General features: G+C 38.3%; 4 protein-coding genes across 4 annotated transcripts in view; 1 reads left to right on the top strand and 3 right to left on the bottom strand.

Annotated features, from left to right (window-relative positions):
• Nucleotides 1–15,279, top strand: part of LOC106093015 (paired box protein Pax-6) — a 298,522-nt gene that overhangs the window by 256,032 nt on the left and 27,211 nt on the right. The window lies entirely within an intron of this gene.
• LOC131994222 (uncharacterized) lies at nt 7,944–9,798 on the bottom strand. The gene is made up of 2 exons (XM_059360798.1): nt 8,198–9,798; nt 7,944–8,117 (listed from the first exon to the last, which is right to left on the bottom strand). The coding sequence occupies exon 1, from the start codon at nt 9,631–9,633 to the stop codon at nt 8,212–8,214; it is 1,422 nt and encodes a 473-aa protein (XP_059216781.1). The 5' UTR covers nt 9,634–9,798; the 3' UTR covers nt 7,944–8,117; nt 8,198–8,211.
• On the bottom strand, nt 9,816–11,443 carry LOC131994224 (uncharacterized). The gene is made up of 2 exons (XM_059360800.1): nt 10,070–11,443; nt 9,816–9,989 (listed from the first exon to the last, which is right to left on the bottom strand). The coding sequence occupies exon 1, from the start codon at nt 11,103–11,105 to the stop codon at nt 10,218–10,220; it is 888 nt and encodes a 295-aa protein (XP_059216783.1). The 5' UTR covers nt 11,106–11,443; the 3' UTR covers nt 9,816–9,989; nt 10,070–10,217.
• On the bottom strand, nt 11,687–13,595 carry LOC131994221 (uncharacterized). The gene is made up of 2 exons (XM_059360797.1): nt 11,941–13,595; nt 11,687–11,860 (listed from the first exon to the last, which is right to left on the bottom strand). Exon 1 carries the CDS (start codon nt 13,581–13,583, stop codon nt 11,955–11,957), a length of 1,629 nt encoding a protein of 542 aa, XP_059216780.1. The 5' UTR covers nt 13,584–13,595; the 3' UTR covers nt 11,687–11,860; nt 11,941–11,954.

The raw sequence follows: 15,279 nt of genomic DNA, 5'->3' as shown, positions 1-15,279 counted from the left end.
TAAACCATACTTGGCACAGTTGTTGGATGTCATAACAAAACACGTCGTGCAAAATTTCATCCCAATCGGATAAGAATTGCGTACTCTAGAGGCTCAAGAAGTCAAGACCCCAGATCGGTGTACATGGCAGCTATATCAGGTTATGAACCGATTTGAACCATACTTGGCACAGTTGTTGGATATAATAACAAAAAACGTCGTGCAAAATTTCATTCCAATCGGATAAGAATTGCGCACTCTAGAGGCTCAAGAAGTCAAGACCCAAGATCGGTTTATATGGCAGCTATATCAGGTTATGGACCGATTTGAACCATACTTATCACAGTTGTTGGATGTCATTACAGAACACGTCGTGCAAAATTTCATCCCAATCGGATAAGAATTGCGCACTCTAGTGGCTCAAGAAGTCAAGACCCAGGATCGGTTTATATGGCAGCTATATCAAAACATGGACCGATATGGCCCATTTACAATACCAACCGACCTACACTAATAAGAAGTATTTGTGCAAAATTTCAAGCGTCTAGCTTTACTCCTTCGGAAGTTAGCGTGCTTTCGACAGACAGACGGACGGACGGACGGACGGACGGACGGACGGACGGACGGACGGACGGACAGACGGACGGACATGGCTAGATCGACATGAAATTTCACGACGATCAAGAATATATATACTTTATGGGGTCTCAGACGAATATTTCGAGTAGTTACAAACAGAATGACGAAATTAGTATACCCCCCATCTTATGGTGGAGGGTATAAAAATAGGTTATACATTTATTTTTATACCCTCCACCATAGGATGGGGGGTATACTATTTTCGTCATTCTGTTTGTAACTACTCGAAATATTTGTCTGAGACCCCATAAAGTATATATATTCTTGATCGTCGCGACATTTTATGTCGATCTAGCCATGTCCGTCCGTCTGTCTGTCGAAAACACGCTAACTTCCGAAGGAGTAAAGCTAGCGGTTTAAAATTTTACAGAAATACTTTTTATTAGTGTAGGTCGGTTGGTATTGTAAATGGGCCATATCGGTCCATGTTTTGACAAAGCTGCCATATAAACCGATCTTGGGTCTTGATTTCTTGAGTCTCTAGAGTGCGCAATTCTTGTCCGATTTGAAATTTTGCATATAGTGTTTTAGTATCACCTCTAACAACTGTGCTAAGTATGGTTCAAATCGGTCCATAACCTGGTATAGCTGTCATATAAATCGATCTTGGGTCTTGACCTTTTGAGCCTCTAGAGTGCGCAATTCCTATCCGATTAGAATGAAATTTTGTACGACGGATCCTCTCATGACTATCATCATATTTATTATGGTCTGAATCGGCCTATAGCCCGATACAGTTCCCATATAAATCGATCTCTCTATTTTACTTCTTGATCCCCCAAAGGGCGCAATTCTTATTCAAATTGGCTGACATTTTACTTATCCAACATATAATTTAATTGTGGTCTAAACCGGATCATATCTTGATATCGCTCTTATATCATTGTTTGCCTAAGAAGAGTTGCCGGGAAATGAACTCGACAAATGCGCTCCATGATGGAGGGTATATAAGATTCGGCCCGGACAATTTTGCATCATTCGTATTTGAAATACCAAACAAGTGATATTATAAAATGGCAATTACACTAAAAACTAATCCAACTAGCTCTAGGATAACTCTTCCCTTACTTATGAAGTTGCACATACTTTGTTAATCGAATATATTGAAACAAAATTAGAATCGTTGATAAAAAATGCAAAAAAAAAATTCTATCTGTTTTAAGTTTTGTACGCTTAGAAACAAACAGTGAAGCCTTCTAAAGATAAATTCGCAAAGAAATATTCGCAATGGCTTAATGAGACCTTGGACAGTCAATGCTATGGCAAATAATATGATGACTTAATGGCGCTATCGAAAAAACGTCTTTCATCGATGTCGTCTGTATAAGTTACGGACACCTTCAAGGAAATGTTGAAGAGGGATGGACAACCAAAAGCATCACCAAACGCCTTACAAGAATTGTTAAGATCATTCCGACCCCAAACATTGAATCTGCGTTTACAAACGAGGCAGCTATTGCTTTTCAACAAACGAAGGAAAACATTCTGCAAGCACCTATATTTGTTTCGAGTAGGGATCCCAAGTTGGGGCGAAAAGTCGACTTATAGTCTTTTCGACTTTAATCAAAATGGAAAAAGTTTTTTTTCTTTGCAAAAAGTCTATTTTGGCAAAAAGTAGACATTTAGACTTCTTATCAAAAATTTGGACAATTTTCAAAAAAAAGAAACTTCTATTTCCTACAAGTTTTTTTAAACTATTGCCATCAAGATATGATCATTTCTTTGTAGTTTCTTAAGGGGGATATTAAAAAAAAATTTAAATGCAAAATTGGCTTATTTTTATATAAAACCATCCTGCCATCTAAAAGCCAATATGGCAAATATTTTTTACTAAATTTCAAAAGTTTTTATATTCCCGCTTATTTTTCCACTTTTTGTATGTAAATTAAAGGTTGAAATGGTCTATATATCCCAGCCAAATTTCAACTAGTATTTTTCCGAATGTTAAAGCCCAAGTAGAACATCACATTTTATTGCAAATATGAAAAACGAACTTTCTCCATAAACCCCAAAAATAAACCAAAAATATCTCTATTTTATTCGATTTTATGTATCCCGCAATATTAAAGACATTTTTCAGAAATTTAGAATTTTCCAAAATGTGTTGTTGTCGTCGCCATTAAACGTGAAAAGAGACCGCCTACTCCAAATCGGAGTCCATCTATTCTAAATTTCGTTTAGACTTCGCTAAATTTGGTGCAAAAATTTCTATTTGTAAAATGTTCGCTTATATAGGAGCTGCTGTAAAATATTGGTCGATTCGTCTATGGATTATACCTTCGCCAGGCCGTGAAAAAGTTGCTTCAAGAGCAAAAATACCTAAAATTGGGGGTGCGTTAATATGGGACCTACACTCAAAGTTGGGCCGATATGGACCATATTCGATATATTCGCTTTTATGGAATTAAGGTGTTTAATTTGGAGATCGATCTATGCGGTAGCTACACCAAAATATGGACTGAGATGATTATATTATTTTACTTTACTTTAATTTGCCATTACAGAAAATAAAGTTATCTAGCCAAACGTAGAATAGGTGCCAAAGCGCATCGAAATTCTGCGCTTGTTCTCCGATTTCTGACATCCAGTTTCGAGATGTTGATCTCCATTTGATTAGATTAAGTTAGGTTGAAAAGAGGGTGCAGATATTAATCCGCCTCATGCCACTATGGACATACACCTATGCCAGTAATCGGCTTGTTGTGCGCTCTAAAAACTATATAAAAGAAACCTCGAACAAGTAAAAAGGCGTTAAGATCGGCCGGGCCGAACTTTGGATACCCACCACCTCGGGTATATATGTAAACCACCTTTCATCAAAATTCAGTGAAAATTTCATACCCTATACTCACATACCTCATACCGATCTGAACTATATACGACACGATGTCGAAAAGCCGAACATAAGTCACTGTGTCAAATTTTAGTGAAATCGGATTATAAATGCGCCTTTTATGGCGCCAAGACTTTAAATCGAGATATCGGTCTACATAGCAGCTATATCCAAATCTGGACCGATTTGGGCCAAGTTGCACAAACATGTTGAAAAGTAAAAAAAAAAACAGTAAATGCCTCTTTTATGGGCCCTAAACCTTAAATCGAGAGATCGGTCTATATGGCAGCTATATGCAAATCTGGACCGATCTGGGCAAAATTGAAGAAGGACGTCGAAAAGCCTAATCAAACTCACTGTGTCAAATTTCAGCGACATCGGACAATAAATGCATCTTTTATCGCCCCAACACCTAAAACCTAGATATCGGTCTATGTGGCAGCTATATCCAAATCTGGACCGATCTGTGCGATATTGCAGAAGCATGTCAAGGGGCTTAACTAAACTCACTTTTCCAAATTTCGGCGACATCAGACAATAAATGAGCCCAAAACCATAAATCAAGAAATCTGTCTATATGGCAGCTATATCTAAATCTGAACCGATCTGAACCAAATTGAAGAAGTATGTCAAAAGGCCTAACACAACTCACTGTCCCAAATTTCAGCAAAATCGGATAATGAATGTGGCTTTTATGGGCCTTACACCATAAATTGGAGGATCGATCTATATGGCAGCTATATCCAAATCTGGACCGATTTGAGCAAAATTAACGAAGGATTTCGATGGGCCTAACACAACTCACTGTCCCGAATTTCATCAAAATCGGATAATAAATGTGGCTTTTGTGGGCCTAAGACCCTTAACCGGAGGATCGGTCTATATGGCAGCTATATCCAAATCTGAACCGATCTGGGCCAATTTAACGAAGGAAGTCGAAGGGCCTAAGACAACTCACTGTTCCAAATTTCAGCGAAATCTGATAATAAATGTGGATTTTATGGGCCTAAGACCCTAAATCTGAGGATCGGTCTATATGGCAGCTATATCCAAATCTAGACCGATCTGAGCCAAATTGACGAAGGATGTCGAAGGGCCTAACACAACTCACTGCCCCAAACTTCAACAAAATCAGATAATAAATGTGGCTTTTATGGGCCTAAGACCCTAAATCGGCGGATCGGTCTATATGGGGGCTTTATCAAGGTATAGTCCGATATAGCCCATCTTCGAACTTAACCTGCTTATGGACAAAAAAAAAATTTGTGCAAAATTTCAGCTCAATATCTCTATTTTTAAAGACTGTAGCATGATTTCAACAGACAGACGGACAGACGAACGCACATGTCTAGATCGTCTTAGATTTTTACGCTGATCAAGAATATATATTCTTTTGTAAAGCTTCTGTTAACAAACTGACTCTTTTTATTATATTTTTCAAACAAACAACATTAAAGGAACAAGCTAGTCTACTTAGTTTCATCAAAAGTTTCTTATAAATACGAGTATAACAAGTTATCATATTACAGTTCGGCCAACCTGACAATATGATTGCCCACAATCATGATATAAAAATTGTGTATATTATATAAGTGTGACCAATAACATAAATCTATAACCTAGGTGTCAACCATTTCCGAAGTCGCTTTGCTTCAATTATACCCTTATATGGGATCTGTGTCAGTTGACAATTGTCAACATCTCTCACAACGTAGCGATCATTATCTAATACTTTTTCAATAATGTAGGGACCACGATATTTTTCACAAAATTTCTTATTCTTCCCAACTGTATTGTCAATATTCATAATAACAACATAATCACCCTCATCGTAACGTTTTGCCGGTTCATGATGTTTGGAAAAGTATAATTCGTTGTAGTTCTGAGATCGCTGTATAGAATTCAATGCCTTAACCCTCATATCCCTCAAATTTAGTTTCTCCTCATTACCCATTTTCTCATCTAGATATTCCGACAGCTTATCTACCACCACCCCTCGTTGATTCGTTCCAAAGAGTAACTTCGCTGGGGTTTCCTTTGTAGAACTGTGAACACAGTTATTGATAGCATATTCCACCTGGGACAATTTCAATGACCAATCGGAATGATCTATTGGGTCACTCAATTTGCTCAACATGGACTTAATAATACGATTTACACGCTCAACCTGCCCATTTGCTTGTGGAGAGGCAACCGCCACCTTAACATGATTAATATTATTTTTCAAAATGAATTCAGAAAACTCCAATGACGTAAAACATGATCCTCTGTCCGAGATTAGGCGTCTTGGTCTACTGTAATAACTAAAATACTTTTCGAGAGAACAACAAACCTCCTTAGTACTCGTCGAATTTACAGGATAAAGTCGAACAAATTTTGTAAAAGAATCAACTACCACTAAAATGTGTTTTCTTTTCGATTTTAATGATGGAAGTGGTCCGAAGTGATCCACGTGTATCGTATCGAATGGCTCCGCCACCTTTGGAATGCTGTACATGTTCTGTTGGTTTATTCTAGCTGGAGCAGCATAAATGATACATTTTATACAATTCTTAATGAAGCTATGTATCTATCTTATTGCGCATGTCTGGGAACCAAAAATTCTCTCGAATCTTATAATAACATTTATCTGTCCCCAGGTGTCCAAGCTTCTCATGTATCATTCTTATCACATTATCTTCCATTTCCTTTGGGACATATAAATAAACGGTTGCACCCACTTTCTTAAATAAGAGACCGTCTATTAGGTCAAAATCACATATATTTTCCTTTTCCAAACGTTTACATAAGTCCTTAATAACAGGATCTCTAGCTTGGGTCAGTTGAATTTGGACATCGAGTTGATTCGAATCTACAGAGCAAATCATGTTACATTCCACATGAGGGGATATTTCCTTTTCTATACATCTGCTTAACATATCCACATGACCCATAGAAGAACCCTTCCTGTGTTCGATAGAATAGTCATAGTTCTCTAGTTCCAATGCCCAGCGGGATATCCGAGGTTTAACTTGTCTCTTGTTCAAGGTCATTGTAAGTGAATTGCAATCTGTGACTATGGTAAAATGTAATCCTTCTAAATACACACGAAACCGGCGCAACGCGTAAATAATTGCGAGTGTTTCCAGTTCGAAGCTATGATATCTCGATTCTGCATTGGTTGTAGCCTTTGAAAAAAATGCTACGGGGTGGAACTTTTTATCATCCTGACGCTGCATCAATATTGCTCCGAATCCATGAGAACTTGCATCACAATGTAACTCCGTATCGCTTTTAGGGTTATAGATAGCTAATACTGGGGCCCGAAGTAAACGAGACTTTAATTCACTAAAGGCCTTTACACATTCTTCAGAGAAAACGAAATTTTTCTCTTTACGAAGCAAATCTAACAATGGCCTTGCAATATTTGAGAATGACGGAACGAATTTCCTAAAGTAGGAAAACAACCCAAGACAAGTTTGTAATTCCCTATGATTCCTTTTTTTCCTGATTTTCTGTCGGCCGTATACCTTTTGGGCTGATTAAGTATCCTAAATACTCTAAACTCTGATAACCAAATTTACATTTAGTTAACTTGATACGTAATCCGTACTCAAAAGCACGTCCAAGTACAACCGCCAATGTCTGAACATGAGAATCGAAATCAGAGGATGCAATCAATATGTCATCCATATATATAACCACTCTATGGTCCTCTATTAAGTCGCGAAATATACCATTTATAAAGCGTTGAAAGTTTGCTGGAGCATTCTTTAAACCAAATGGCATCTTCAAATACTCGTACTGTCCAAATGGGGTTACAAATGAAGTGTATGGAATTGAATCATTATGCATTTCTATGTTGAAAAATCCATCCTTCAAATCCATGAGGCTAAACCATTTTTTGCCTGATATGCTCTCAATACAGTCCTCGATGAGGGGTAAAGGAAAGTTATCCCTAATAGTCTTTTTGTTTAACGCTCGATAATCGACACACATCCGCGTTTCCCCTGTCTTTTTCTTTACCAACACAATTGCTGACGTGTATGGAGAATTGCTGTAACGTATTATTTTCCTTTCTAACAAATCACTAAAAATCTTCTGCGTTTCCTCACGATCACGAACCGACAATCTACGGGGAGAGCAGTGTATTGGAATATCATCAGATAATTTAATCTGCATCCTATAATCAGATGACTTTTTATCAATTCCCTTTGGAGTTATATAACGATTATGAATAAGATCTTCTAAAGTCTTCTTCTGGAATGAATTTAACAAAGGATTTAGATCAATATCGTCCGTACGTATCACTTGGGAATTCACAGGACAATCATAAGAATTGCTTATCGTAGATGGTGTAGACCCCGAGGTTATATTATTATTGTCATTTATTTTTCTTGTGGATTCAAATACTTCTATATCATTCGTAGTTTCCTTGACTTGAAGTAATTTTACATTAAATGCATGCATAAAGTTCCGTCCAAGAATCATTGGAACATGAATGCTCTCATTCGGAACAACAAGTAATTCTATTTGTTTAGACGATTTTTTAAATTTTATTAAACAAGAAATATTTCCATATATTTTCAAAGGGGAATTGCCAACTCCAACATACGAAGTTGGTATTAAATTCTTCGAACGTATCACACCAGTCGGTAATAAAGACATCTTAACCAAACTAATTGGGCTACCGGAATCGATCAAGCACGAAATATTCGCAGAATTAGTATATTTGGATCCACAAGAATATTTAAAGGCCACACTTACCATTTGTGTTGTGTCTACAATATCATTACTACAAAAAATATGGGAGCAGTAACATTCATCCTTTTAGGACAATCCTTGTAAAAATGTCCCATTTGGAAACAATGGAAACAAGATCCCGGTGGACGTCGAGGCTTATTGCAGGTGTTCTTCATATGTCCAAATTGAGAGCAATTGAAACATCGTATGCCTTTAGTATTGTCACGGCCTTCTTTATGAGTACTGACTGTTTTTGACCTGCGTTTCTCGTATCTATCTATTCCATGCATCAATTCTTGTAATGAGTTTGATCCGTATAGAATGGATATGTTGTTGGTTTTATCTTCCATTCCGTCTATTATAATGTCAACCAGTTCTTGCTCGTTGATTTCGCCTTCTGCTGCAATAGTTTGCATTGCTACTATATAGGCAATACACGGCTCTGTTGGCTTCAACTTGCGCAAACGCAATTTTTGATAAACTTCTTCTTGCGTTACCGTTCTCTTGAAAATGTCTAAGAGCGATCTCTTCAACTCCTTATATTCTTTGTAATTTGAATTTTCCATGAACTCTCGCGCAGTTCCAACCAGCAAATATCTTAAGCACATATATTTTTCTTGGTCAGTCATATTTATAGTGTAGCTTTCAAAAGAGTTTATCCATTTTTCAATATTTCGTCCATTATTCCCAGAAAATTTCGGAACCATCATAGAGAGCTCGTCATAATTGATATTTGTAGAAACCTTTTTTCCACCGTTTTCTAAAGATTCAATTTGGTTTCGAAGAGCCAACATTTCTTGCTTCAATCTCAAAACTTCACGGGATAAAACGCTTGAACGAATGAAATGGTCTGTTACCTGTGATGGAACAGAAGGTCTAGAAAATTGTCCTCGAAGTAAGTTTGCAGGAACGGAAACTGAGGAATAATTGACGGAGGGTACGGAAGAAACAACACAAGAAGATACGGAAGGAGGTACGGAAGTTTGTGTTTGCGGAAGAACATCACAGGACACGCCAATTGCTCTATTGTTAAAAGCGACACCCAATGTATTTGTATTCATTAAATCGGAAATAACTGATGAAGTCCGGGCGGCAGAAACAGAAGCAGCAGTCCCTGAAGTACCAGGAAATTGTCTTTGAACTGTATTTACAGGAACGGAAGCAGAAGAATTATAGACGGAAGGTACGGAAGAAATTACGGAAGGAGGCACTGAAGTCTGTGTTTGCCGAAGATTTGCACAGGATACGCCAATTTCGCTGTTATTAAAAGCGACACTCAATGTATTTCTAGATATTAAATCGGTTGAAGTCCGTGCGGCAGAAAAACAAGCGGCAGTTCCAAGAACCAATTCAGTTTGATTTGTGGACTCACCATTACATTGAAATGACTGAAGCAAATTTTCAGGATCGGCAGTTGCGGAATTAATAACGGGAGTTTCATTCAAAGTATTGGATGACATTGTAGTGACAGTTACAGATGAATTCCCAGCAGAATCAGAAGAAACCACATTTCCAGAAGGCAATTCAGTCTGCTTTGATGGACCACCGTTAACTTGCAAAGAATCATATAATGTTCTCAATTGTGCAATTGACGCTGTTTCTGGAAGAATCAAGAATCATTGGAACATGAATGCTCTCATTCGGAACAACAAGTAATTCTATTTGTTTAGACGATTTTTTAAATTTTATTAAACAAGAAATATTTCCATATATTTTCAAAGGGGAATTGCCAACTCCAACATACGAAGTTGGTATTAAATTCTTCGAACGTATCACACCAGTCGGTAATAAAGACATCTTAACCAAACTAATTGGGCTACCGGAATCGATCAAGCACGAAATATTCGCAGAATTAGTATATTTGGATCCACAAGAATATTTAAAGGCCACACTTACCATTTGTGTTGTGTCTACAATATCATTACTACAAAAAATATGGGAGCAGTAACATTCATCCTTTTAGGACAATCCTTGTAAAAATGTCCCATTTGGAAACAATGGAAACAAGATCCCGGTGGACGTCGAGGCTTATTGCAGGTGTTCTTCATATGTCCAAATTGAGAGCAATTGAAACATCGTATGCTTTTAGTATTGTCACGGCCTTCTTTATGAGTACTGACTGTTTTGACCTGCGTTTCTCGTATCTATCTATTCCATGCATCAATTCTTGTAATGAGTTTGATCCGTATAGAATGGATATGTTGTTGGTTTTATCTTCCATTCCGTCTATTAAAATGTCAACCAGTTCTTGCTCGTTGATTTCGCCTTCTGCTGCAATAGTTTGCATTGCTACTATATAGGCAATACACGGCTCTGTTGGCTTCAACTTGCGCAAACGCAATTTTTGATAAACTTCTTCTAGCGTTACCGTTCTCTTGAAAATGTCTAAGAGCGATCTCTTCAACTCCTTATATTCTTTGTAATTTGAATTTTCCATGAACTCTCGCGCAGTTCCAACCAGCAAATATCTTAAGCACATATATTTTTCTTGGTCAGTCATATTTATAGTGTAGCTTTCAAAAGAGTTTATCCATTTTTCAATATTTCGTCCATTATTCCCAGAAAATTTCGGAACCATCATAGAGAGCTCGTCATAATTGATATTTGTAGAAACCTTTTTTCCACCGTTTTCTAAAGATTCAATTTGGTTTCGAAGAGCCAACATTTCTTGCTTCAATCTCAAAACTTCACGGGATAAAACGCTTGAACGAATGAAAGGGTCTGTTACCTGTGATGAAACAGAAGGTCTAGAAAATTGTCCTCGAAGTAAGTTTGCAGGAACGGAAACTGAGGAATAATTGACGGAGGGTACGGAAGAAACAACACAAGAAGATACGGAAGGAGGTACGGAAGTTTGTGTTTGCGGAAGAACATCACAGGACACGCCAATTGCTCTATTGTTAAAAGCGACACCCAATGTATTTGTATTCATTAAATCGGAAATAACTGATGAAGTCCGGGCGGCAGAAACAGAAGCAGCAGTCCCTGAAGTACCAGGAAATTGTCTTTGAACTGTATTTACAGGAACGGAAGCAGAAGAATTATAGACGGAAGGTACGGAAGAAATTACGGAAGGAGGCACTGAAGTCTGTGTTTGCCGAAGATTTGCACAGGATACGCCAATTTCGCTGTTATTAAAAGCGACACTCAATGTATTTCTAGATATTAAATCGGTTGAAGTCCGTGCGGCAGAAAAACAAGCGGCAGTTCCAAGAACCAATTCAGTTTGATTTGTGGACTCACCATTACATTGAAATGACTGAAGCAAATTTTCAGGATCGGCAGTTGTGGAATTAATAACGGGAGTTTCATTCAAAGTATTGGATGACATTGTAGTGACAGTTACAGATGAATTCCCAGCAGAATCAGAAGAAACCACATTTCCAGAAGGCAATTCAGTCTGCTTTGATGGACCACCGTTAACTTGCAAAGAATCATATAATGTTCTCAATTGTGCAATTGACGCTGTTTCTGGAAGAATCAAGAATCATTGGAACATGAATGCTCTCATTCGGAACAACAAGTAATTCTATTTGTTTAGACGATTTTTTAAATTTTATTAAACAAGAAATATTTCCATATATTTTCAAAGGGGAATTGCCAACTCCAACATACGAAGTTGGTATTAAATTCTTCGAACGTATCACACCAGTCGGTAATAAAGACATCTTAACCAAACTAATTAAGCTACCGGAATCGATCAAGCACGAAATATTCGCAGAATTAGTATATTTGGATCCACAAGAATATTTAAAGGCCACACTTACCATTTGTGTTGTGTCTACAATATCATTACTACAAAAAATATGGGAGCAGTAACATTCATCCTTTTAGGACAATCCTTGTAAAAATGTCCCATTTGGAAACAATGGAAACAAGATCCCGGTGGACGTCGAGGCTTATTGCAGGTGTTCTTCATATGTCCAAATTGAGAGCAATTGAAACATCGTATGCCTTTAGTATTGTCACGGCCTTCTTTATGAGTACTGACTGTTTTTGACCTGCGTTTCTCGTATCTATCTATTCCATGCATCAATTCTTGTAATGAGTTTGATCCGTATAGAATGGATATGTTGTTGGTTTTATCTTCCATTCCGTCTATTATAATGTCAACCAGTTCTTGCTCGTTGATTTCGCCTTCTGCTGCAATAGTTTGCATTGCTACTATATAGGCAATACACGGCTCTGTTGGCTTCAACTTGCGCAAACGCAATTTTTGATAAACTTCTTCTTGCGTTACCGTTCTCTTGAAAATGTCTAAGAGCGATCTCTTCAACTCCTTATATTCTTTGTAATTTGAATTTTCCATGAACTCTCGCGCAGTTCCAACCAGCAAATATCTTAAGCACATATATTTTTCTTGGTCAGTCATATTTATAGTGTAGCTTTCAAAAGAGTTTATCCATTTTTCAATATTTCGTCCATTATTCCCAGAAAATTTCGGAACCATCATAGAGAGCTCGTCATAATTGATATTTGTAGAAACCTTTTTTCCACCGTTTTCTAAAGATTCAATTTGGTTTCGAAGAGCCAACATTTCTTGCTTCAATCTCAAAACTTCACGGGATAAAACGCTTGAACGAATGAAAGGGTCTGTTACCTGTGATGGAACAGAAGGTCTAGAAAATTGTCCTCGAAGTAAGTTTGCAGGAACGGAAACTGAGGAATAATTGACGGAGGGTACGGAAGAAACAACACAAGAAGATACGGAAGGAGGTACGGAAGTTTGTGTTTGCGGAAGAACATCACAGGACACGCCAATTGCTCTATTGTTAAAAGCGACACCCAATGTATTTGTATTCATTAAATCGGAAATAACTGATGAAGTCCGGGCGGCAGAAACAGAAGCAGCAGTCCCTGAAGTACCAGGAAATTGTCTTTGAACTGTATTTACAGGAACGGAAGCAGAAGAATTATAGACGGAAGGTACGGAAGAAATTACGGAAGGAGGCACTGAAGTCTGTGTTTGCCGAAGATTTGCACAGGATACGCCAATTTCGCTGTTATTAAAAGCGACACTCAATGTATTTCTAGATATTAAATCGGTTGAAGTCCGTGCGGCAGAAAAACAAGCGGCAGTTCCAAGAACCAATTCAGTTTGATTTGTGGACTCACCATTACATTGAAATGACTGAAGCAAATTTTCAGGATCGGCAGTTGCGGAATTAATAACGGGAGTTTCATTCAAAGTATTGGATGACATTGTAGTGACAGTTACAGATGAATTCCCAGCAGAATCAGAAGAAACCACATTTCCAGAAGGCAATTCAGTCTGCTTTGATGGACCACCGTTAACTTGCAAAGAATCATATAATGTTCTCAATTGTGCAATTGACGCTGTTTCTGGAAATTCCACATTTGAAGCTTTCAAAGCTGAAAGAATTCTTTCTCGAGTAGGGCGTGAATCCATATTTAAAAAAAAAAAAAAATTTTTTTTGAGTCTTCTTTTATTTTTTTATTTATTTATTTTTTTTTTTTTTTTTTGGGAACCCCACACCTGAATTGTAAAGCTTCTGTCAACAAACTGACTCTTTTTATTATATTTTTCAAACAAACAACATTAAAGGAACAAGCTAGTCTACTTAGTTTCATCAAAAGTTTCTTATAAATACGAGTATAACAAGTTATCATATTACACTTTATAGGGTCGGAAATGGATATTTCGATGTGTTGCAAACGGAATGACAAAATGAATATACCCCCATGCTTCGGTGGTGGGTATAAAAAGAAAATTTTAAGTTAGGAATTCTGTGCTACTTACAAAATCCTTAATTGTTTTCCATACCACTCCCCTAAGTTGGTTCATGTCTGATATTGTGTATCCACCTAAGTACCGGTATCTGTTGGACGAGTAAGCCGGGCAATGACAAAGGAAATGCTCCAACGTCTTATCATCTTCGCCGCATGCCCTACACACGCTATCACTTGCCGCAGCGATTTTACATAAGTGAGCTCCTAGTCCTATGTGTCACGTTATGATACCAATAGCTATACTGACCTCCTTCTTGCTTCCTTTCAGTAATAGCCTCGTCTTCTCACGTTCTGTATCCTCCCATAGGATTTTCGCCGTTTCGCTGTTCCACAATGTGGCATGCGCATTCGTAGCCCACTCCTTTAACTCGGACTGCGTCGACCCGAAAGGCTTCAGTTTAACCAAGTTTATTGACAGCAGTCCTCTGGCCTTCACCGCCAAATCGTCTGCCCTTTCATTTCCCCTTACTCCGTTATGGCGCGGCACCCAAACGATGCGGATTTTCCAATCCTCAGAGAAGGCGCAATCTGTCCTCTAGCTTTGATCCATCCATGTAACATTATCTTCCAGATGGCAAAACTAAGTTTCCGTCAACCCAAGACTGTACCGCTGGCAGCAGTGCCTCGCACTCGACTTCAAGGTTCATCTCAGGTATACGATCGTATCCTCTTCCCTTCCTTCCAGGTTTCCTAGCGTCGCCTCGATTATACCGCATGGTATGAGCTGCTCCCATCCTCAATCCATTCTCCCATCGCCTTAAGTCTCATAGCCGCAGTGGCTGCCTCACACATAATCTGTACGTCAATGGGTCGGATATCTAGAATAGTCTCCAGTGCCATAGTGGGCGTGGTCCTCATCGCTCCGCCTATGCCAAGAAACATGTTCTCTGAACCTGTTGTATGGTCCTTATGTTGCAATTTTTCTCCATAATAGTCCACCAATCTACTGAGGCGTAAGTACGTATTGGTCTAATCACGCTCCTGTAGAGTCGGTGGACTATCCTAGGATTCAGACCCCATTTCGAGCCTACGGCCCGTCTACATAGTGCCCAACTTCTGTGAGCCTTCTCAGTAAGCTCCTGGATGTGACACTTAAGTCACACCTAAGTATTTGACCTTGTCGGATATCGAAATCGTCTTATTGAGGAAACGTGGTGTGTTAAATTGGCCCACCTTCGTCTTCCTCGTGAACAGGCATATTTCAGTCTCTCTGGATTAACATATGACATATGCATGACCCTTTCGGCTCTTCTGCATAGCTCGTTCGGATCCATAACACTTAGAAGTATTAGAACATCGTCTGCGTAACAGACGGGTTCAAATCCATCCTCAGTCAGCATCTGTAATAGGTCATT

The sequence above is a fragment of the Stomoxys calcitrans genome, chromosome 1, assembly GCF_963082655.1.
Source record: "Stomoxys calcitrans chromosome 1, idStoCalc2.1, whole genome shotgun sequence".
Taxonomy (NCBI): Eukaryota; Metazoa; Arthropoda; class Insecta; order Diptera; family Muscidae; genus Stomoxys; species Stomoxys calcitrans.
This window is presented reverse-complemented; position numbering and strand designations above follow the sequence as displayed.